Here is a 24,957-nt window from a genome sequence, read left to right on the forward strand (position 1 = left end):
TATTTGTGAGTTCATCACATTTAATAATTTAAAATACTTCACAGAAATAATATTAAAAAGAAAATGCCAACTTAAAGTTAGTTGGGATAATAAAGATAGTAAATATTGTAACCATAAGTATTTTTTAAAGCAAATTGCAGTGATAAATGCAGCTTGAATATTAGTAAGTCAATATATAAATATATTAGGTTTGTTTAGGAAAGATAATGTAAATATTTCCTTGAGATCAATTTCTCACTTAATAGGTGGGTTGTTTGAAAACTTTATGCATTTGCATTTCTCATTCTTATTAATTTTGCCCTTGTAGACTTTCTGCATTCTTTGAGCACCTCTAATTACTCTGATCTAGGAGAGTTCTTGTACAATTTTGAGTGGAAATTTGCATTCTTAAAGTCCATACCCAAATATTAGTCTTGACAGTCATGCTACGGTGAGAGAGATTATGGAATATGAATTTCAAAAAGTTCCTTTTTCAGCTCAAGAGACAAGTCTGGAAGACTCAGCTAATAGACCTTTAAAAAAGCCATGACTAGGGAAAACTCAAGACGAAAGAAAAGCTCTCCCAAGGTCCAAAGAAGCAGTAAGTCTAAACTGTCCCACAGTGTAAAAACCCTCGTGCAAGATGAAGTAAGGAGGAGTACAACCATCTATACAGATGTGTTACGTGCCATTTGCTTCAGTAATAATTCTGAAATATTACAGTATCGACTTAGGGAGCATGCAAGCCCCGTGAAGATACACACCAGCATTCGGCAGACCAGGAGAGTAACGTGTGTCCAGCAACTGGTAGGCTTACAGTTTAATGAACAATGAGTGCTGGGTGGCAGATAGGTATTGTTAAGTGAGTTAAAGAGCCAGCACCTGGCCATGGGGCTATCCTGATATGGAAAAAAAAAAACTGCGTGGTAGAAAAATGTGGCTTAAAGAGTTTTAGCTGAAGTGGAGATAGGAGACCCAGCAAAAAGTGTCACAGAGTCAGCAGAGTGGGGAAGGTGGAGGGCTGACCATGGTAAAAGAGCCACTGCAGATTGCCTTGTGGACATCAACAGTAAACATCTGCAGGAATTTCAGGTGCCAAGAAGGGGCATCAGCATTGAAACCAGCTAGTATTTATGAGTAAGGACAAGTGTTTGTATACAGACCAGTTGGTTTCATCCCTTCACTATCAGGGCCCAGAGGATATCACTTGCATCTAGAAGCTTTTTTGAAAAAGGAAAAAAGGCAGGGATCTAAACCTTAAAAGTTTCAGCAGCTACCCCCAGGTTACTGAATTAACATACAAAAGACTATTCTAGAAGAGCCTGGAAAGTTTTAAGTTTAGTCTATTATCAGCAGAAATCTGTGGGCCAAATTAAAATGTTGTATAGTGATATTTTTGTTCAGTTTTCCAGTTGCTAAGTGCAATATTTTAAATCCTCTGTATGTTTCAGAAAATATTGTCCATATTATAAGTGGATATTTGATAAATTATCTCCAATTCATAGTAGTTGCCCTATTTGAATCACAGTAGTTGCCCTATTTGAAAATAGTAATCTAAATCACAATAATTTTACTAAAATCTAGCTTCTCACAATTCCAGATGATTTTAACATGCAGTTAATATAATTTCCCTTTCACTTTATATACTAACTATATCAATAAACAATCTATATGTGTGTGTGTGTATGGATTAAACATTGACTAAGAAACAATAGTTAGTAAATATTAAATAATATTTAAAGAAACAAAATACTGGCTTAAGGAAGAACACTTAGCAAAATAATCATTAAAGACCTTTTAAAAAATAAAATTGTGATATTTTCCTTTTTAGTATTAGAGTCATTCCTATCCATGAATATTGACTCAGTTCCTTAAAAAACAATGAAAACTGTATAACAGAATCTCCATTTACTCCTGAATATGCTGATTTCTGTGACTATTTTTTAAGTACATACATTTTTTTCTTTTACACTTGGATCAAAAGCCTATTATCATCTGACTTTAAGCTATCCTTTTTGTTAAAATCTGATGTACTGTTTCCAAGTGTAAACTTTTCTCATGAATGATGTCTATCACTCACAGGTAGTCTAAGTATTAACATATAACATTGACTCAATCAGAATAAAAAGAACTATCAAACAGGCAAAATAAAGGAAATAACATTATTCCTAACATATTACTTTATTTCTAAAATCTCATTATATATATGTATATGTATAGAATATATGTATATATGATATTCAATGTGTGTGTGCATATATATATATATATATATATATAAACTATAAAACTGTATTCCAACTCTAAATATAGTCACATGGCTTAATTTTTAATTCATAAATGTTAAAATATATAGCAAGATGAAGTATTTCACTATAAACTATGTTTGACTAGAGTGAGGCAAATTAATCACTAGCATTGTGTTTCTGATACACAACACTTATCTCATTTACCAAGCTGTGTTTTGAAGTGGAATTTCTATTTGGGGGAAATTTGAAATGAAATGACAGCCAGTTTACTGTCAAACACACCCACATTTGATGCACAGAATTTTGAGCTGGAAGATGTATAAAATATGGTAAAAAATTTTGAAGATGGAAATAAAAAATTAAGTGTAGTTAGCTATGGAAGAATGAAATCCAATCGTTTTATCAACTAATGTGGTAAATATCCCTAAATTTTATTTTTTTGATATGACTATAAAATGTACACTTTCATCACAAAAAATGCTTTCAGGAGTTTTTATTGGCTGTTTTAGACAGATCAATGTTTACTTAGACAAAGCATTTGCCTACTAAATATGTTATTTTCATGATCTCCAATGACTGTGTCGACAATGTACTAATTAGGATGTGAAATATCTGAATAAACAAATCTGAAAGACTAGACAGGTGCATAAAGCAAAGAGAAAAGAGAAGTTTCTGATTTTTAAACCCTCAATAAAAATAAAGGAGAATTTCCAGGTGAGAGTAATTATTATGAATTGCAAGTGTTGTGAAAAAAATGATTTTAATAAAAATCAAAAGAAAACAAAATAAAAATACAAAACTAGAAATTATTCTCCAAAACTGAAGATCAATGAAATTCAACTTCCTGTTCTCTGAAAACTCAGTAAAAGTAACTAGCTTACCTTAAATGTTTAAAATAATGCAGTTTGTCTATGTACAAAAAGGAGATTGTTTTGAGATAGGGATTCAGTTTATGAATTTTCCCACAGCATGTACTCAGTAAAAATTAAAAAACACTATAATGTGAAAAACAACATATTCATCAAGACTTTTTTGAATTGTGCTGACAAAACCCTGTTCACTGTCTTTACCAAAACTCCTAATTGCCTGCGCCCAGCATTCCCATGACAATGAACTACACCCTTGTTGTCAGAACCACAGATTTGATCTCCATTTATAGTATCACTCTCTCACCTGCAACCTACAAATCATGCCCCTGACCCACATTGATGGTTATCGAATCAGAGGAGGGGTTTTATGATTAGAATGGTGGATATGATTCCCAGCCTTATATCAACAATGGAAATATAAAGGTACTGATGTCGGGCCCTATTTTTAAATCCGGACTAATGTATGATTTAAAAAATTCGGTTATACAGAGCAAACTGCTTCTTATTTTTACTTACAAAAATAAGTTCTGTTTTAAAATTGGGTTAAAAGAAAAATGCTTTTTTTCCTGGGACAAACACTATTTCCCCTTTTTAATTGTTTTCTGAATTCAGATTTTATGTTTGATCACAATATTTAAACGATTTGGGCCTCGTGGTTAGAAAGTGAATTTCTCACCATTCCATACAGATGATTACCTCATTCCTCTGAAGCATCCTCTTTCACTGCATATCTGACGTTTACTATAAGGGTCTTACTATCTTCTGATTTGCACAACAACAAAGTGTCTGGCTCCTGTGACTTTAACTGGTGGGAAAATTAGGGCTCAGCCAACTCAAACAGCAATTAGCAGCCTCATTATTTAACCCTCATTGTCTGACTCAAAATCCTACACTTTCTTAATATACTATGCTGCATCCCCAATAATATTATTTATCTTTCTTTAGTAATTGTGCACATACACTTGTCAAAACATTTTCATGTGTACACAATGGAGTAAAACCCCCCACGTTATTTTGATGTAAATCATGCGCATCAAAAATGCCAAGGACCTCTGGGTAACTGAGGTTAATGGCAGCGCATTTTCAATACTACTTGAAAGACATGTCCATGAAATTTGTTTTCTTACCAAAAATATACACAGGTGATAGGAAATTATGATAACTCTTTGAGAACCTTTGCATAAAATATTATTTATAAATTAAAGAAGACTCTATTAATATTGATGTATCTTTGTTAAATTGAAAATAAGTGTCTATAAAATACTAAACTGCCTAAGAATTACATGAACAATATTATGTAAGAAAACAGAACAAAATCAAAATGTGACAAAATCTATAAGGATCTAGAAGATTTAATCTATAAGGTAGAATAGTCAAATACTTCAACATTTGAAATTGATTAAATGCTGCAGTTCCTAAAGTTACGTGTCCAAAACAAGTTTGTCATTATCTAAAGCTACAGCATCTGTGCACATAAAAAAAAAAAAGGTTAAATGTATAATAGCTTAAGATAAAAAATACTGTAATAAGCCCTGGCTGGTGTAGCTCAGTGGATTGAGTGCAGGCCTGTGGACCAAAGGATTGTGGTTCGATTCCCAGTCAGGGCACATGCCTGGGTGGCAGGCCAGTTCCCAGCAGGGGATGCACGAGAAGCAACCATACATTGATATTCTCTCCCTCTCTCCTTCCCTTCCCCTCTGAAGATAAATAAAAATATTTTAAAAATACTGTAATAATATGTTGTACTCGAATAACTGAGGTTTATGGATAAAGAATACTTTCAATAAATATCATCATCATCTAGAGATATTCTGTATTAGTGAAATGAGTGTCAACAGAAAATTTTCCAATTTAGAAATTAAGAAAACATGATCACAATGGAATGCAGCACAACAGACAGAAAGGAGAAGCTCCTACCCTTCATGACAGCATGGATGGAACTGGAGAGCATTATGCTAAGTGAAATAAGCCAAGTGGTGAAAGAAAAGTACCATCTGATCTCACCTATGAGTGGACCCTAATCAACAAAACAAACATGCAAACAAAATATAACCAGAGACATCAAAATAAGAACAAACTGATAGTAACCAAAGGAGAGGGGGGAGAGAGGTAATGGGGAAAAAAGAGAAGGGTCATCAGGGAACATGTATAAGGGACCCATGGACACAGCTGGGTAGCATCAGGGCCTGCAGATGGGGATGGGTGGGGCAGTGGTGGGAGGAAAATGGAGACAACTATACTTCAACAACAGTAAAAATATTTTTAAAAAGAAAGGAAACATGATCAAATATTGATAGAAATGGAAAATAAATAATTTGTGGGTTTACAATAAAGACCACATGACAATAATGCATAGATTTCAGCAAATAAATTAAAAGTTTTGAACATTACAGTAAGGTTATACTATTTAAATGTAGAAAATTGCACAATTCAAGTTCTCATTAAAAGAGGTTTAATGGAACTTGAATATAGAAACATTATCGAAAATAAAGACTAGTCTGGGAATACAAGAAATAAAACTGTACTTGAACAAGAGTTAAATAAAAATTTTAAAAAAAGAAAATAAAGACTAAAATAGGAAAATGATATTGAAATGATTTTTGTTAGGAAGAGTTGAAAATTAAAGGGGAAACATTTTAAAAGTATAGAAGAGATAACAGAGGTTTAAAAGAAGAGACTTCCCATATAAATAAACTCAGGGGTAGAAAAGAGGTGGTTTTGCTGATTTTTGATACGGAATGGGGGACCTGGGAGAGGAAAAGCATTTTTTGCATCAAAGGGATTTTATTTAAATTGATACTTTCCTTAGTACTCCTGAGTTACAGCAAAACCACATTGTTAGTGTGTTCTCCTCAAACTCTATTTAATCCCATTTAATTATAATATTTAAACCAATATAGATGCAAGCCTATAACACAACTTGATGGAAACTCTATTGGGAAAAGCATATTGTTGTATCTATGTGACTACTCTATCGATTATGCAATTAACTCTAAAAACAGCTGCTGGCATTTAGGAACTCTTAGCAGTATACAGTTCATTGTCATGGTGTTTTATAAAACCCCAGTTAAATAGAAGTGCTATGAGGAAAAGATCAGTCTTCGGCAATCTAAGTGCCATTAAACCACTAAATATTTAAAATATTGTAAATAATTGATAAATTAATAATAATTACTCAATAAAATGTTGAGTTATAAGAAACTCTTACATGGAGAGTTGGTTGTGACCGTTGTATGTTATATTCCACACATTTTCAATTTTGAATTAGTTTTCATTGAGATATGGGATACCACTGAAATTAAATGGAAGTATGGGATAATCTAAAAAGCATGATTCCCACTTCATGCTAGGGCATGTATATCAACATGTCAGAATTATGATTTTTACAGCTACTTAAGTTTGCTTACTGAAGTTTTTCAGTACACATTCAGTTGATTGTAGTTTTAAAAATTGCTTCTCCAAGTGAACTTAGATTGTCTAGGTAAAATATAATTTGGAGATAATGCAACAATAAAACCAGGTCTGCACTTAATCTTAGCCAAAATGCCATGAAGCAATTTGAAAATCAAGTTGAATCAGAAAAGTCTTGAAAACATACAATGAAAAGTTGTATTTTTCTATAATAAAAATTTTCTTGATCTTGTTACAAATACATAGCTTCTATATTTTAGGCCACTTTATTTTCTATTTATGGTGTGAATATAGATTATAAGATTATATTCAAAATTACCATCTTCTAACTTCTTTTCCCTGCTGAAAATAGAAATAACTCATACCCCATAAAATATTTCCTTTCCATTTTACTACAGTGAATTCATTGATATGCTATTTTTCAGTGATGAAACCAGACAGACAATGCTAGAAAATAAAACTGAATCCTGAAAATACTACAAAAGTCAATTTAGGATCAGCAAATAGAATACTGAAAATGATAATTAAATGCACAAATGTACTGGCAGCTTTGCATTACTGTCTTGTAATGCAAAATAACTCTGTCTACCAGTTTCATGAACCACACTGCATAAAGCAAATGAAGTACCATTTTATTTTGGGGAGAGATTTATTTTTTTCTCCAGAAAAATCTATTTAAATAGAAACTTAAACATTTCTATTTAAATATGAAATAAGTGCTATTTTATTCATATTAAGATAAAGAAGAGGAGCCACCTGACTTAAAAATTCTATGACCTCATGGGTCAAAGATGGTGAGCCTTTTGAATTTTCCCCATGCCATTCGCCTTAACTCAGGGCAGAGGGGAGTCAGAGCCAGACAGTCGTGTGGATGAACAACTCGGGAGAAAAGTAGACTCCACAACAATCACTTCTTTTCAATTAAAAAAGTCCTCTGATCTTTGAAGTACATAAGCATTTTAGAAATTCAAATTGGAAACTCAAAATATTGTTCAAATTTAAAGGTGACGTAGGTTAAAATGGAAAGATTCAAATTACTATGGTTTTGACAGTTATTTTAAATGATATATAATAAAATGTCTATGAATATTTAATTTTTAATTTTAAAGTATATGATGAGTAATATATTCTGAAGAATATTAATATTATGCATAGCTTTAAGAGCACATTTACATTCATATTTCTTTTTGAATTCACTACATTAGAAATATAAATTATAAATTTTTCTACAGTGGGTTTTGTCTAAAACCTTTACTATCAAGTTATTTTTTCAGTGAATTTTATTACAGGGATACCAAATACATTATTATGTGTCAAAATACCATCGCATTACTCTATCGCCATTAGTGCGAGAATTCGTAGTGACAGGGCAGTAAAGAGAGGATGCTGGTCCTTAAAATATAAATTGATTATTAAGATTTGTACCCCAGAAAATAATATATGGTCCAACCCTATTTTAGGTATACACTATAAGCTGGCTAAAGTCACCCTATTAAGTTTTCAAAGCAGTTAAGCCTGTAGGCTACTGAAAAGGAAATCATTAAAACAAAACAAAAAGATAAATGGAAAAACATAACTGTGGCAATGCTCACTGTTCCCTGAACAGTAGCTGATACACTACTGAGAATGAAATAAATTATTTGCATAATAGTCTGAGGATAAAGTACACTAAACCCATATAATATTACTAAACACTGTAGAAGCTACAGTTTCATTAGTACTCCATCTTCATAATAATATTTTTATAAACAGAGTGTTTTCAAGTTAATACATAAAATATTATACCCCACTCATTCAAAATTATATGTTAATAAAAATGGTAGATAAGAAACTTAAAAAGGTTAATTAAACTAGCAATAGCAGACACTCTGCATAGGAAGTTAATTTCAATTGATGAAGAGACTATTTACAACTGCAGGTAGTTTTCTGCAGTGTTTGGAGATGCAGCTTCAGGTGGCATGTCCAATTCCTGAAGCACTTGATGAAAGTAAAATAGAACATCTACCTTTCAGGGTTGTCACATGCTGCCTTTCAGGGGTTGTCATACTCTTTGTCCTGAACACTGAACTATAAAAATCAACTAAATTTTACACTGTAATTTAGCTATGGTAATATTATTACCCCCAGCAAGAGAATGACCATTTTTGCTTGTTCGAATGACCATTTATTGACACTAAAGATATGTTGCTTCTATTACAAAATGCAGTTGTGTATACCCAAATCATTGTACACATCAGAAGAGGCAGAAGTGTGCATGAAATGTACCTTGATACGGAGCACTAAAGCCACGATATCTGTGATTGCTGTCGGTAACGAAATGCAGTCTGAGCCAGTTTTTGTTGCTGATAATTGGTGGTGGTATATTCATTCCAGACAACCTGAATTATGGGAGACAACAACAATGCAAATTTAACAGGCTTTTCAGCAGTAAATGTTTTTTTTTTTACTGAATTGGGGCCCCCTAAATTTTTTCTAGCTATACATTACAATATTCATGACTTTGTATTAATAATAGAATAATGTAACTTCACACACATTTTGTTCCTATTAGGTTTCATATATTAATAAAATCAACAAAGTGCCTATGGTTTTTTATTCACCGAAATGTCTTGCATAGACATTAATGAACATACAGGAAGCTGAGCTAATGGTGCAGGTGATTGTGTTCCCCATGTTATTATGAGTACAGTATAGTTACAAAACAGAGAGACTTCAAAGCAATAGGTATATTTTCCCCATCTAATTTATTTTCAGTATTTCACATTTGGTGGCAAGTTTCACATTTTTATTCCACAGGACAGAGCTATTTTAATGTAATTTCACAATGCTATAAGTTTCTGTGATTAACTTTCTTTATAAAATACAGGGTCTGGCACAAATAATGCTCCCTTTTGTTTTTACAAAAATTTTTATTACAAAGTCATAAGCATGAAATTCTTTAACATAACAATATCACACTCAAGCACAGAATATGACATTTTAGGTGTAATGTTCAAATTAAAACTACAAATTATTACAGCCATATTATGACCCTACCAACCAAACTCAAGCAGGCATTACTTCTGCCAGACCCTGTGTATTTTTGTAATGCACTAAAGATCTGCTTCAATTCAAAAAAAATATCCAAAATATTCTATTTTGGATATAGGAGGTCTGCCCAGAAGGTATCCAGCCATGTTATATGAAAAATAGAGACATTTATTGAGGGACATACACAATACAACAGTTAGTCACAAAAAGTAAGAAAGCTTTGTTGGGAACCGCTCTGCCTGGTTTCAGGAGTGGCAACTGCCCCCCATGGCTAAGGCTGAGTGGGGACCTTCGGAATGTGAGCCACTAAGAAGACAAAGCTTGTCCCCTGCCCCCAATGCTTGGTTGGCTAGTCTATGACGGGTATGACCCCTCAGAGAGGGGCAACCTAAGCCAGACACAATCACTTAGGAGGCCACCATGGAAGGACTCTTGGGGCTACAACAAAGAGGGAGTGATGGACCCTCACCCCCTGGCTACTCTGATATAGCCCGAGTCCCCATTTCCATCTGTGAAAAGTGCTTCCTGGCTTTAATCCACTTAAGCCTAAACACCTGTGATGGGGAAGGTGGTGCAGCTCTTTGCTGCCTACAGTGGGATCCGGGTGATTGGGCCTAAGAAAGAATACGTAAAATCTGTGAAACCTGCTTTGTTTAGTTAGAATGCTCTCAGTTAAATGATAAGGGTCCAAGCAAGAAGTTGGTTCCTCAGAGTTTTATGGCTCTTTAGCTATCTGACCCCGAGTGAGAATAAGCCCTCATAGTTCTGCAAATGCTATCCATTGTTTGATCCTTACCTGTGTTCTTGTGCGAATGAACCCAATAAAAGGCCCTTGAGGAAGGAACTCTTGGCCCTTCCCCTTTGAGGGATTGTCCACCTTTCCTCCCCAAGCAGATCATGTCTTAGCAGTTTTATTTTCATCCGTGGCGGACAGGGGGACTTTGCAGGCGAAGTTGCCCGTGCAAAGCTTTTTATAATCTCCTTAGAGCAAAATCTTGAAACTATGCTCCAGATATTTCTAGGTGTGTTATAAAGCAAAGGTATTTTCAAAAGAAATAATATTATAGAGTTAAGGAGACTTTTAGACTAAGGTTTTCTTATGTCCAGTATATGCTGTATCTTTACCATTCTCCAAAACATAACATTTTTTTTCTTTACCAGAAGCAAAATAAACAGCTGAATTCTCTCCCTCTGTGTGTGTGTGTGTGTGTGTATGTGTGTGTTGAATATAACTCTTCTCCTAGTCAATCTAAGGAACCAGTAGCAGGACACTGGAATTTTTTGTCCCTGTGCATGTATAATCAGTAGTGAAGTTTAGAGACGGTGATGAGAGCAAGCAGCGTTTATCCAATGTCATCTTCTCCTACCCTCCCAAACCAACTTTACCTAGGATGTTTGGGAGCTATCCATCACATACAGTGACTGACCACCAGCTAAGTCACGAAAGTCTGAATTCACCATTATTGTACCATTGTACCCATGGATATATAGCCTGGGCTTGTGTATTAGTGTAATCTAATTTTCTTGGCCTCTCCTATAAACAAGTTGGGTTTTATCCCATAGATTTCTCACTTCCCTTCCTTTTTGGATTCTGTCTTTGTAACTTTACTCTATCAATGCCCTATTTTCTCTTTTTATAGTGGTGTTTCTCTTTATGGGTCCAGCAGACTTGTTTTTTATATCTGATTTTAGTAAATATAAGTAATTTACCTGTACAATTTCAAGACTCAAGTTTTAAATTTTTCACTTCACTGCATCCATAAAATATCCATGTTACATTCACTTTGTCTGCTTATTGCTCTGTTTAATTCAAAGAGCAATTTAATGGAAAAAATTAAATCTGATATAATTTAATTTTCAATAGAGTAGCGTGTTTCATGCCAGATTTTGATTTATAATTTGGTTCTCTTCAATTCCCTGATATGATAAGCATAAATATATTTTCAGAAACGTTGAAATCATTTTTTGACAGGTAGTACATATTTTTAAATGAGTTTATATTGCACGGATAGTTGTAACACAATAAAGTACAGTATATTGGTCACCTAATACTGCTCATTAATTAAACACAACTTACACTGTAAGACTTTGCTTATGGTTTATGCAGAACACTAGTAAGTTAATCTACTCATCTTTGTACCCCATTTCACATTTTATCAGATGAAGTCTTAAAAATAGAAAAGTAAAAATATGTGCCACATAGAGTTCATCAAATTAATTATTTTTTATTTTTATTGTAATTTCCCATTACCATTTAGTCCTCTTATACCACTCTGTCCCCCCAAATCACCAAACTGTTGTCTATGTCCATGAGTCCTATTCCCTTGATCTCCACACCCTCTACTCTCCCACCTCCCTTAGCTGTCATCTCACTCTCTATTGATGAGTCTGTCTCTATTATGCTTGCTAGTGCAGTTTGTTCTTTAGATTCCACCTTTGAGGAAAATCATGTAGTATTTTTCTTTCTCTGACTGGCTTATTTCACTTGTAATGTTTTCCAGGTACATCCATACTGTTGCAACGGGTAAAATTTTCTTCTTTTTTATGACTGAGTAGAATTCCATTGTGTAAATGCCCCATCATTGTTTTATCCACTAATCTACTGATGGACACTCGGGCTGCTTCCTATCTTGGTGATTGCAAATAAGGCTGCAATGAACACAGGGGTGCTTGTTATTTCAAAATAGTGTTTTGGGTTCCTTCGTATATATCCCCACAACTCAGATTGCTGTGTCAAAAGGCAGATCCATTTTTAATTTCTGTAGGTATCTCCATATTGCTTTCCACAGTGGCTGCACCAGTCTGCATTCCCAGCAACAGTGCAAAAGGGTTCCCCTTTTTCCACATCCTTGCCAGCACTTGTTGTTTGTTAACTTATTGATGACTGCCATTCTGACAGTTGTGAGCTATTTGTCATTTTCATTTCTCTAATTATTAGTGATGTTGAGCATCTTTTCATATGTCTACTGCCCATATGTATGTCCTGTTTGGAGAAGTGTGTATTCAGGTCCTTTGACCATTTTCTAATTGGGCTGCTTGTTTTTCTAGTGTTGAGTTTTTAAGTTCTTTAAAATTTTAGATACTAACCCCTTAGCAGATGTATCAGCAAATTATGTTCTGTCCTCCTGTGTCTTGTCTCTTTATTTTGTTGATGATTTCCTTTGCTGTGGAAAAAAACCTCTTCAGTTTGATGTAGCCCCATTTGTTTATTTTTTTCTTTTGTTTCTCTTGTTTGGGGAGATATATCTGATAAAAATATATTGCTACTAGCTATGTTTGAGATTTTGCTGCCTACGTTTTCTTCTATGATATTTATGGTTTGGGTTCTAACATTTAACTCTTTAATCCATTTTGAATTTATTATTTTGTATTGTGTAAGAAAATGGTCTAGCTTCATTTTCCTGCATGCATCTGTCCAATTCCCCAACACCACTTATTGGGTAAACTATCTTTAGTCCATTGTATGTATTTCCTTCCTCTGTCAAATATTAATTGACTATAAAGATATAGGTTTATTTCTAGGCTTTCTATTCTGTTCCATTGATCTATGTGTCTGTTTTTATGCCAGTACCATGCTATTTTGATGTCTATGGCCTTACAGTATAGTTTCGTATTATGTAGCATGATTGTTCCAACTTTGTTCTTCTTTCTCAGTATTGCTGTTGCTAGGTGCGATCTTTGGTTGTTCCACACAAATTTTTAAAATATTTGTTCTACTTCTGTGAAATACATCATTGGAATCTTTTTTATATGGAATTTATATGTACTGAACTCCCTCCAAGCTGGGTGGATAGCTTTTGAAACAACAAAGATATCACCCTGAAGGGATTTACATTCTGGTGGAGGATGAAAATAATAAACACACGAATGAAAAAAGATGTATATAATATGACAAGCTTTTATAAATACTATTAGTGAAACTACATAGTATGAGAAAGATAGAGAGTGATGTGATTAGATACATCAGAAAGAGGGCTCTTGGAGAATGGCCCAATTGGTTGAAATCTGAAGGAAGTGAAGCCACAAATCATGTAAGTATCTGACATGTGGCATCTACAAAGAACCTTGAGCTGGGCTCCATGGCTGGAATGGAGTGACTGCCAAATGCAAGGATCGGAGATGATGTTAGAGGGATGGCAGTTGGCCAGCATTAGGTAGAATCTTGTGGGGAAGCTATTGGAATGTTTTTAGCGGAGGAGATTCAGGTCTGTTTTGCATTTTTCAAAAACTGAGCTGTTATGTGTAAGAGTATGGCTGCTGCCAGTGGAGGTTATTCACGTGATTATTGCTGGTGTTCCCTGGGAATAAAGGTGATGGTGGTGGAGGCAAAACTTGTCCCTGAATTAATTTTTCTGAGAGTCAAAGGAGTTTCTAAGAAGGGGGAGAGCTAAAGATGATTTTGAAATTTTAGTCTAAGCAACTGAAGAAATGAAGCATCCCTAACTGAGGTGGAGGAGAATGTTGAAAGTGGAGATCTTGGAGGAATGAGTGGGTGCCCAGTTTTGAACATGTGAAGTTTTTAGTGCTCATCAGAAGTTCAAGCAGGGCTATCAAATTCACAGTTGAATATAGAAGTCACTAGTATGTATGTGTGGTTATAAAAGCCGTGTTTCTAGACAGGGTCATCAAGAGAATAAGTGTTAATACTGAGGAGAAGAGGACCAAGAACTCACTCTGCTCTGGTTCTCTCCACCAAAGTCAACCCCAGAGGCACTGCAGAGAGAAAGATGGAAGGAGAACTTTGAGAGAGTTTTCTCCAACAGGAAAACATGTGGTTCCTTCCTTGCATCTCTCTGCGGATTAGAGAGTGTGACAGCCAGTTTTGAGGATAGGAGAATAAAAATAGGAAGAGAGATGTTATTCTGCTCTCATTTTTCTTCCACTCTTGTCTTAGTATGTCAATGTGCTGCACCTACGGAGTTGGCAATTCCTAAATTCCCCCTCATCTTAACTTGTTCTGGCTGAGTGACATAAAGTTGTCACTTAGACCTGTGCTGTGGATAAAGATTTATGAAAAACAAGTAAAGACCACTAGCTTTGGGGAGGTTTTTGCCCACTGCCCACTGCAAATCTAAATGGTTAGTAGGGTTTAAACTTATGCAGTCTAACTTCGAAGCATATTATTTCTAGCAAGTGGTATCAGTTGTTTTTATATTAATAAGATTTGATCTGTTTTATTTCCTCCCATTTTATTGTATGCCTTTAATGTCATTTTTAGAAAAAAAAACTAATTATATCTGTATTTATTGTGATATTATAAATTACATTCATGCTCAAAAATCCATTTTTATTCAGAAAGTAAGTGAATCTTCATGTCCACCTCCTACAACATATTTCTGCTTCTATTTTAAATATTGAAATATTTAATCCTTTTTTTCATGCATTTTAGTGGAAAGTGGGAGTGAGATATAGGTTGAATTTTTTTCTCATACGTCTGCCAATTGTCCTAGTCTTCTTTGAAAATACTGTATTCTCATTTCTTAAGGAGATGTCATCAAGCCTTATGTTCCAATATGTACAAGAATTACTGCTTTGTTTTGTTGACTGCATCCGTTTTCATGTGTACCTACAACAATGCTTTAATGATTGCATCTATTTTTACTTCTGTCCATGGCTAGTACAAAGCTCCCCCCTTGTTATTACAGTTTTTGAAAAGTTATAGTAATTTCTACCAGTATTTTTTCCAAACTTATTATCAAGTCTCTAATAAATAATTTGTGAAGTTCTGACTAGAATATTATTGCATTCATTTGGAAAGATTTAACAGTCTGAACCATGACTAAAAATAGTTATCAATTGGAACAGCTGAATCAGAAGCTAATTAGAATAGACAGAAAATTATCAGCCTTTTTTTCAAATATTTTTGAGGAGACTCCATAGTGTTTTCAAAAATGGTGGCACCAATCTGCATTCCTACCAACAGTGCACTAGGATTTCCTTTTCATCACCATATCATCACCAACCCTTGTTTGTTGATTTATACTGGACCGGTGTGATGTGATATCTTACTATGGTTTTAATTTGCATCTCTCTGATGGCTAGTGATGTTGAGCACTTTTGCATATGTCTATGGACCCTCTGTATGTTCTCCTTAGAGAAGGGTATATTCAGTCCCTTTGCCCCATCCTGAATTGGATTATTTGTTTTCTTGGTGTTGAGCTGTACAAGTTTTTCATAAATGTTGGAAATTAACCCCTTATCAGATGTATCATTGGCAAATATGTTGTCCCATTCAGTGGGTTGTTTTTTTTTTCATTTCCATTAATGGTTTTCTTTGCTTAATATTTTTTGTTTGATGTAGTCTTATGTATTTATTTTTTCTTTTTTCTCCTTGCTTGAGGATATATATCAGAAAAAATATTTCTGTGAGATGTCTGAGATTTTACGGCCTATGTTTTCTTCTAGGATTTTTTATGGTTCTATGACTTACATTTAAGTCTTTAATCCATTTTGAGTTTATACTTTATACTAGCATAGCATAAGGAAGTGGAACTGCCTTATGACCCAGTGATTCCACTTCTGGGAATGTATCTGAAGAAACCCGAAATGCTGATGTGAAAGAACATACGCACCCACATGTCCATTGCAGTGTTGTTTACAACAGCCAAGATATGGATGGAAGCAGACCAAGTGCCCGTCAGTAGATAAGAGGATAAAAAGCTGCGGTACAATTACACAATGGGCTATCATTTGGCTACAGGAAAAGCAGGAAATCTTGCCGTTTAGGACAGCGTGATAGACCAGGAGAGTATTATGTTGAATGAAATAAGCCAGTCACAGAAAGACAAATACCACATTATTTCACTTATTTGTGTACTATAATGAATAAAAAAAACAAACTAACAAACAAAATAGAAACAGACTCAAATACAAAGAACAGACTGACAGCTGTCAAAGGGTCAGTGTCTGGGGGACTAATATAAAAGGTAAAGGGATTGAGAAGAAAAAAAAGAATGTACGGAGACAACAGTATGTTTGTCAAAGGGAAAGGGGTGGTGGGTAGATAGAGAGGAAAGGGGATAAATGGGGGCGAAAAGAGACTTGACTTTGGGTGGTGAGCACATGATGCAGTATATAGATGTGTTACACACTTTAAACCTATGTGGGTTTATTAACCAATGTCACCCAAATTAATTCAATAAAAAAGTACCAGCCTGATGCAGTCATCTGTCTTCTTTGATATCTCTCAATGATATGTTTGTCTAATTTGATTACTCTCTAGTTTTCTCACATCTCTTTTACAATACATAAATAAGTCGTGCTAATATTAAAAATGAGCCATTCACTGCACAGTATTGATTTTTACATAATTTTGACAGAGCAAATAAAAAGAATTTTTTTAAAGAATAAGAAACAGGTAACACAAAAGAAGGATGCAAAACCAAAGCAGATCAATAAATATGACAATCTCCAAAATAAAGGGGCAAGGTATATTTTATGGTATATAATATATACCATATATATTATATGGTATAAAATATATATATATATTTTTTACATTTATAATTGTACAAAGTCTTTAAGGAAGATTCGATGATGGCATATTTTTAGAAATGAACTTAGGAAGGATTGTAAAAATTGAGGGAAGCAGTTAGAATATTTCTTCCCTGTTCAAAATCCACATCATTTGTGATTAGGATTCTGTTTTCAGTGATTTTATGAGTATATGATACACCCATACCTATGTAATAGTGTAAATGACATAGAAAGGGTCACATTGTTTCACATTACAGAATTTTCATACAAAGTCAATTATAACACATCTCAGTCTTACACAAAACTCTAAATAGCTATGATAATTTCATAAAAGGATTTGCTTTTTAATAGTAGATACAATCAGTTATCTTTGGAGGAAATGAAAAATAAAAAATTAACCTCAGTTTGAATACAAATCAAAAAAATTTAAATAAATATTTAAACTGTAAGAGTTCTAAAGTGAAGTAGCATAAGTTTAAATATTGCAGAAGTCATCCATCTGAGTGATAATGCTTAAATATGGCTTGTAGCACTGCATGTAACAAAACATATTATTATGTCTGATTGATAAAAGGAAATGGAATAAAAAGCAATAAATGGAAATCTTGATTTATTCTATAAGCTTTTAAGCCTACCTAAATTTAAAATGTGTAAAAGTATTGTTCAAAACATATTTGCATTCTACACTACACATTCAGTTACCCAGGGAAATAAACCATGTGTGGTCGGCGATCTGATGTATAGGCCTGCCTGCCGAGTGCAGAGGCAATGATTCAGAAACAAAAAGACTTCCACGTCCTAAACAAGAAAATAGCATGAGAGAATTACTGAGCTCTTTCAGTGATGGCAGAATCACACATGCCAAAGCCAGAATACATTCATCTCAAGCTTTACAGAATAGTGCTGAACACTCAAAAGGAAACATTTAAAATATACATTTGTACAGATCTATACGTTTATTTTAATCTTTCCGTTTTTAGATCCATGATGTGCCCAATAATGACACGCCTCCAAACGTGGTTGTCCAAGGGACAAACTGTTTAAATACATATGCATGAAGCCTCTGTAAGTATAAAGTGTTAGGCTTGTGAACCAATCCAAACATCTCTGAAATATCAAAATACTTTATATAGACAACCAGATTAACTGTATATTTTGAGATCGAATTATACCGTCTCATCTTTTAGCAATTCCAAATTCTGCAAAAGAGTGCGGTTTTCCACATCTAGCCACAGCGATGCAACATTTGGTGGGGGAAAGGGAGTGAGAGGGGGAACTGTAAATTTAGATTATTATCAGATGGTCACCTTCCAATTTTATTTCAGCAATTTAGCAGAGAGTCAACATGAAAAGTGACAAATACTCACAATTTTCCTATGATTACTCTAAATGTGGTAATTTTTTTGAAGCTGATGTTTTGTGCATTAAATGCTATATTTCTGAGTTAGGTTGAAAAATATGCTTTCAGTAATGGTGGTTGCACTAGCCTGAAAGGCTATCCTAAGAGTCATTTCACCCCCCTACTGCTTGGAATGAGTATTGCATATAGTCTGAATAGACAAACTACTGCCCATTCTATGTCTAATTTTCAAAAGTGGTAATTTTGTAAAGAAACTTGGTGATATCTCCAAAATTAATATATTAGGTATATCTGTCAAAGTATATATGCATTTCAAATATCTCCATTAGGTCAAAAAAGTCTTTCTACAGAGAAAATATATTATTTTTTATGTTAAAGAGTGAATTATTCTTTTCTGAAAATCTAGGGTTGCAAATTTTACTATCTTTTAATCTTCGGTTACTCGACTTTATGCACAAAAGTAGTTTTACACATAAAATTTTAAAGCAAATGTTTACTGGCTACCTACTACTTACATAGTATACAATGTGAAATATATATTTGAAGAGTTTTAAGATCTCATGAACTACCTTCAGCTCAAATGCTGCATTTGTGTTAAGATATTACCAACCACTTTGACCACTGAACTATATTATAATTTCCTGAAGGTCAAGGTTTCATTTGAAATTCGTCACAGTGTTTATAGCACAAGCATATAACAGGTGCTCAGTAAATGTGTGCTGAATTGCATTAAATGTCAACACCTAACCTTCGGGAAAAAGTCATCACTTGTTCCCATCACAGAAAAGAGCAAATGTGACAAGATGATATGTCAATAACAGACAGTGGAAATGGGATTTCTAAAGGACTTCACTTAAACTTACTTTCACTTTTTTCATAGTAGATTTGGAGATGTTTCTAGTAAATTTCTCGTAAACTGTACGTCAGTTACCTATTAATAGGTTCTGCATATTATGATGCCAAATGTAAATATTCTTCATTGTCATAATTACAAAAGGAGGTTTGGGGGACATTTACCTGAATGATCTTAGAACAGATTAAGAGTAAAAAATATTTCAGGGATCTTATATTAAAATTCTATTATAAAATATTCATTTTACTCATATAAAGCATTTCATTTTAGCCAAATTATAACCTTAGCCAAATTATAATCTTATCGAGAGACCCTACAGTTATGGTGTGTTTTTCTCTACTGCCACAAAAGTCACTCGAACATTTGCTATTTTAAATACTGTATTATTCTCATTCCTAGGAGCCCAATTCATTTGAAAATCTTCTTCTGCCTCTAAAATACATCCTTAATGCATTGATTTCAATTTATCATTTTTCTTTCATATTAGCCACATCTCCATGGCCTCCTCTTGACCCTGAAATGAGCTCTTCATCAGAGTCTACTGCACACTCCTAAAGACTGCTCTGTACCCCGTTGATGGTACATTATTTTACCAACCTACATGTCACTACAATGCTAACTACTCATTAAAATTGGAATTATTTTTGTTTTGTTGAATTTATTGGGATAAAAATAATGAACAAACTTATGTAAATTTCAAGGGCACAATTCTACAACATATCCTCTGTACACTGTATTGTGTGTTCACCAACCCAAGTCAAATCTTTGTCCATCACCCTTTATCTTCCTCCACCTCCCTCTACCTTTCTTTCTCTCTGGTAACCACCACACTATTGTCCCTATCCATAAGGAGAAAAAAATACTTTTTAAAGGGTTTTTCTTTTCTTTCTTCTTCTTCCTCTTCTTTTTTTGCTCAATTCCTCTACCATTCACTCCTCATCCAGCCCCCCAACCTCCTCCATACCAACAGCTTTCAGCCTGGAATTAAATTTAGACTCTTAACCTAGGCCTGACAAACCCTGGGAGTAGTTCTGGTCTTTGCCTACTTTCCTTCCTTGTCTCATATGAAGTCATTTTACCTGTACTAGAAAGATGCCACCTGCCATTTGTTTCTCCTTAATCACGGAGAACTCCACCACCACAATGCTTTTGCATTTAATTTTCTTACCTTGGAATGCCATTTCTTTACATGGTCCTCTGGTGAGCTGATCTCATCCTTCATTATTCAAAGTTTTTTTGAATTGTCTGATTGAAAATAAGTCTTTCTTATTTTAATATTAATATTTTCAGTTTTTGAAACTTTATTTTATTTCTTAATTTAATAATTTCAGAAATCTCATATTTAGAATATCATAATCATGCCACCAGAGGTCATGCATGTCTTGGTCACCAATCTATCTTAGGCCTGCAGAATAGTACAGAGTTTAATTTCAACAAATATCTGAAAACTAGATTGAATAAAAACTTTAACATTGATTTCTATTTAAAAAAAGAAAATTTAGCTCTTGTATTTAAGTAAAAAAAATTTAAAAAGGTATCTCTATCAGGCATTCTAAGACAGTAATGTGAGGTCCTTTATAATCTAAAAGTCACCAGAATATGAATTTAGAACTCATACTTACTACCAAGTAAATAACTACGCTGGTATTTAGTTATTTGATAAAAGAAATAACTTATAAGTTGGTAGTTTATTTGATAAATGAAGTTATTAATGAGTAATTTTGTTGGGAAGACAAATAAAATGGTGAAAGCAAACACCCTTGTTTTGTTCCTCATCTTAGGGAAAAAGCTTTTACTTTTTACCCATTGAATATGATCTTGGCTGGAGGTGTCTTATATATGGCCTTGATTATGTTGAAGAATGTTCCCTCTACTCCCACTTCACTAAGTGTGTTTATCGTCAGTGGGTGCTGTACTTTACCAAATGCTTTTTCAGCACCTGTTGATATGATCATGTGATTTTTTGTCTTTCATTTTGTTTATGTGAAGTATTACATTTATTGATTTGCACATATTGTTATCGTCCTTGTGTCTCTGGGATGAATCCCACTTGATCATAGTCTATGATCTGTTTAATGTATTGCTGGATCTGGTTTGCCAATATTTTGCTGAGGATTTCAGCATCTGGGTTCATCAGTGATATTGGCCTGTAATTTTCTTTCTTTGTTGTGTCTGTACATGGTTTCAGAATTAGAATAACTCTGGCCTCATGAAAAGGGTTGGGGAGTTTTTCTTTTTCTTGAACTTTTTGGAATAGTTTGAGCAAGATAGGGGTTAGCTCTTCCCTAAAAGTTTGGTAAAATTCACCTGTGAGACCATCTGGCCCAGGGCTTTTGTGTGTCAGAAGGTTTTTTTTTTTATCACTGCTTCAACTTCACTAGCTGTTATAGGTCTGTTCAGGATTTCTGCTTTTTCTTGATTCAGTTCCAGATGACTATATGTTTCTAGAAATGTGTCCATTTGCCCAGGTTGTCAAACTTCTTGGCATACAGTCGTCTGCAGTAGATTCTGACAATCATTTTACTTCTTTTGTATCATTTGTAATTTCTCCTGTTTTGTTTCTGATTTTATTTATTTGGATCCTCTCTCCTTTTTTTCTTGATGGCTCTGCTTAAAGGATTATTGATTTCATTTATCTTTTCAAAGAACCAGCTCCTGGGTTTATTGAACCTTTGAATTGTTCTTTTAGTCTTTATATCATTTAATTCTGCTCTGATCTTGAATATTTCCTTCCTTCTACTCACTCTGGGCTTTGTTGTTGTTCTTCCTCTACTTCTTTAGTTCTTGTAGATATAGAGTTTGGTTGTTTAGTTGAAATTCTTCTGTTTTTTTTAGGGAGGCCTATATTCTCCAAAGGAGGACAGAATGCACATAAACATAGGAAAGAATGCTCAACATCAGTACCCATCTAAGAGAGATACAAATTAAAACCACAATGAGGTTTTAATGTGATTTAATCACCTCAAACCTGTCAGAATGGCCATCATTAACAAATCAACAAACAACAAGCACTGGCAAGGATATGGGCAAAAGAGAACCCTAGTGCACTCTTGAGGGGAATGAAAGAGTATGGGATTTTCTAAAAACACTAAAGATGGAGCTGCCTTTTGATTCAGTGATCCTACTGCTGGGTTTATATGCTAAGAATCCTGAAACACCAATTCAAAAGAACCTATGTACCCCAATGTTCATAGCAGCATTATTTACAATGGCCAAATGCTGGAAATAGCCTAAGTGCTCATCAGTAAGTGAATGGATTAAAAAACTATGGTGCATTTACACAATGGAATACTACATACACAGCAGAAAGAAGGAAGAAACTCCTACCTTTTGTGACAGCATGAATGGAAGTGGAGAATATTATGCTAAGTGAAATAAGCCAAGCAGTGAAAGACAAATACCATATCATCTTACTTATAAAAGAAAACTAATGAACAAAGTAAACTAATGAACACAATAGAACCACAGGCATGGAAATACGGAACAGGCTGACAGTGACCAGAGGGAAGGGCTGGGACAATGCTGGAAAAAAGGGGAAGAGACTAATTAAGGTTACTCACATGTGTGAGTAACCCTGGACATAGATGACAGTGTGGGAATTGTGAGAGTGGGGTGTGAGATGCGTGGAGGAGAGCGAAGGAAGAAAAATTGGATAGTGGTAGTAGACTAACATTAAAAATGACTAAAAATTACGTTTGATTCTGTGTTGTCTGTTGATAAATTCTAAAAATGTCTTTTGTTTGAGATGTTAACAAGAATCTGAAATTGTCATTATATGAAAGATGCAGATATAGTCTACTAACTAACCTGAGTTTCAGAACCATGATCACTTTTGAAACAATTATTCTGAGGAAAGGTTTAGCTATTGGGAGTAAAGAAGAAAGGGAGACGGAGATTTATTTAGATATGGGCTGGCACCTTTGCTACTGGGTTTTCATTGGAATTATTTGGGTTGGAAAAATAGGCCCTAGGAATTTTATGTTAAAATGTCAGAGGAAAAGCAGAAGGCGTCTCCATGGAGCTCAGAAGCACATGAGTCAGTGCTAACCCTTTTTTATTTTAATAAGATATACAAGTTAATTAAAAGCAATTAACCTAGCAGTAGGTTCTGTGGACTGCAGGGCCTTGTCTTCATGCCAAGGTTTATGTGGCACTCTGAAAGCTGAAGAGCCTTGGAACAGGATTCCATAAACTTGACAGATGGGTGACAAAATACAATTAACCATAAAAATAAAAATAGTATTACCTCTCACTTCTATGTGTGCTTATTTAAAATCTTTGCATAGGGAATATAGTCAATAATATTGTTATAGCTATGTATAGTGCCAGATGGGTACAAGATTTATCTAGATGACCACATCATAAGGTACATAAACATCTAATTGCTATATTGTACATCTGAAACTAATATGATATTGTATTATAACCATAATCAATTTTTAAAATAAACCAAAATGTTTAAAGATCATAATTTTGCTTGTAAACTATGGTATTCATAAATTTCAGAAGTTCTACATAGTATAAAGAAATATCATTTACTTCTGGTAAAATCACAGCTATGGAAGAAGAGGGGGCTGCATTGGAAGATATTGCACAACTATGCAGTTGGCTTCCTGCTATACACCTCCTTGTCCTCTCTTCCATGAGGCCAAAACTCTGTTTATTTACAGAAACTTCTCTTTTTCTTTTCCAGAGGTAATTCAAATGTTTGTTTCATTTGAATAAAGCTTCCCTTCATTTGAATTAGTATGGACTGTGATCATAAAAGTAAGTTCAAAAGAATAAAACATATTTATACCCTATAGTGGTAAATTGAGGTTAGAATTCAGATTTCATTTTTTGTCCTTTGTATTTGCACTATAAGAACAGAACATCCCTCCTTCCTCAATCAAACATCCTGTCCAACCAATATTGTCACTGCTGGGAGACAATGTGACTTATTTAAAGCATATTCTCAATGCATGGGTATTCATTTGAAAATCATATTCATTTAACACAGATATTACTTTCTATATTAAAACTAGCATGCTCAATGTTTAAGATCTAATATTTTCTGTATTTCAGATTTACATTTAATTTGCTGATGAAATCACAACTGAACCTATGTCAGACTCACTACTTATACACTTGATTTCCTTTGAAAATTAAAACACTAGGCTAGAACACAAGCACACTGCTCAGGGACACTATCTCACATGCTTGGTTGTTAGCTACCTGCTGTCTCAATAAATCAGCCTACAAACTACTGATCCATGTCACAGAATTTCCTCTCCCTATTTCTTGGAAGCAATTGTCTACAAACCTAACACTTTTCATTGAGTTTGTTCAGTTGAAGATATCCTGCCTCCCTTAGTGTAATTTATGTTTACACATTTTTTTAAAGATTTTATTTATTTATCTTAGAGGGGAAGGGAAGGAGAGAGAGAGAGAGAAATATCAATGTATGGTTGCCTCTCCTGCGTCCCCTGCCAGAACTGGGAACTGTCCTGCAACCCAGGCATGTGCCCTGACTGAGAATTGAACCGCGATCCTGTGGTGCGCAGGCCCGCGCTCAATCCACTGAGCTACACCAGCCAGGGCTTGTTTACACATTTTTAAAGCAAAGGAAATATCAACAAAATGTAACAGTAGAGTAATTAGGAATAGAAAATCAAATATTAATAGGCTAATACTGTTATATATTTCTATATATTAAAAAAGTTGTCTAGATTCATTCTTCAAATCATAGTG

At 34.2% G+C, this 24,957-nt stretch overlaps 1 protein-coding gene across 3 annotated transcripts in view; it reads right to left on the minus strand.

Moving 5' to 3' along the window:
* The window catches only part of CSMD3 (CUB and Sushi multiple domains 3), a 935,029-nt gene that overhangs the window by 615,042 nt on the left and 295,030 nt on the right, over positions 1 to 24,957 (minus strand). For all 3 annotated transcript variants that reach the window (XM_037048422.1, XM_037048421.1, XM_037048420.1), the window contains exon 6: positions 8,774 to 8,886. In XM_037048422.1, the coding sequence (XP_036904317.1) occupies positions 8,774 to 8,886 (113 nt within the window). The remainder of the gene's footprint in view (positions 1 to 8,773; positions 8,887 to 24,957) is intronic.

The sequence above is a fragment of the Sturnira hondurensis genome, unplaced genomic scaffold (genome assembly GCF_014824575.4).
Source record: "Sturnira hondurensis isolate 20B ecotype Veracruz unplaced genomic scaffold, ASM1482457v3 Scaffold0006413, whole genome shotgun sequence".
Lineage (NCBI taxonomy): Eukaryota > Metazoa > Chordata > Mammalia > Chiroptera > Phyllostomidae > Sturnira > Sturnira hondurensis.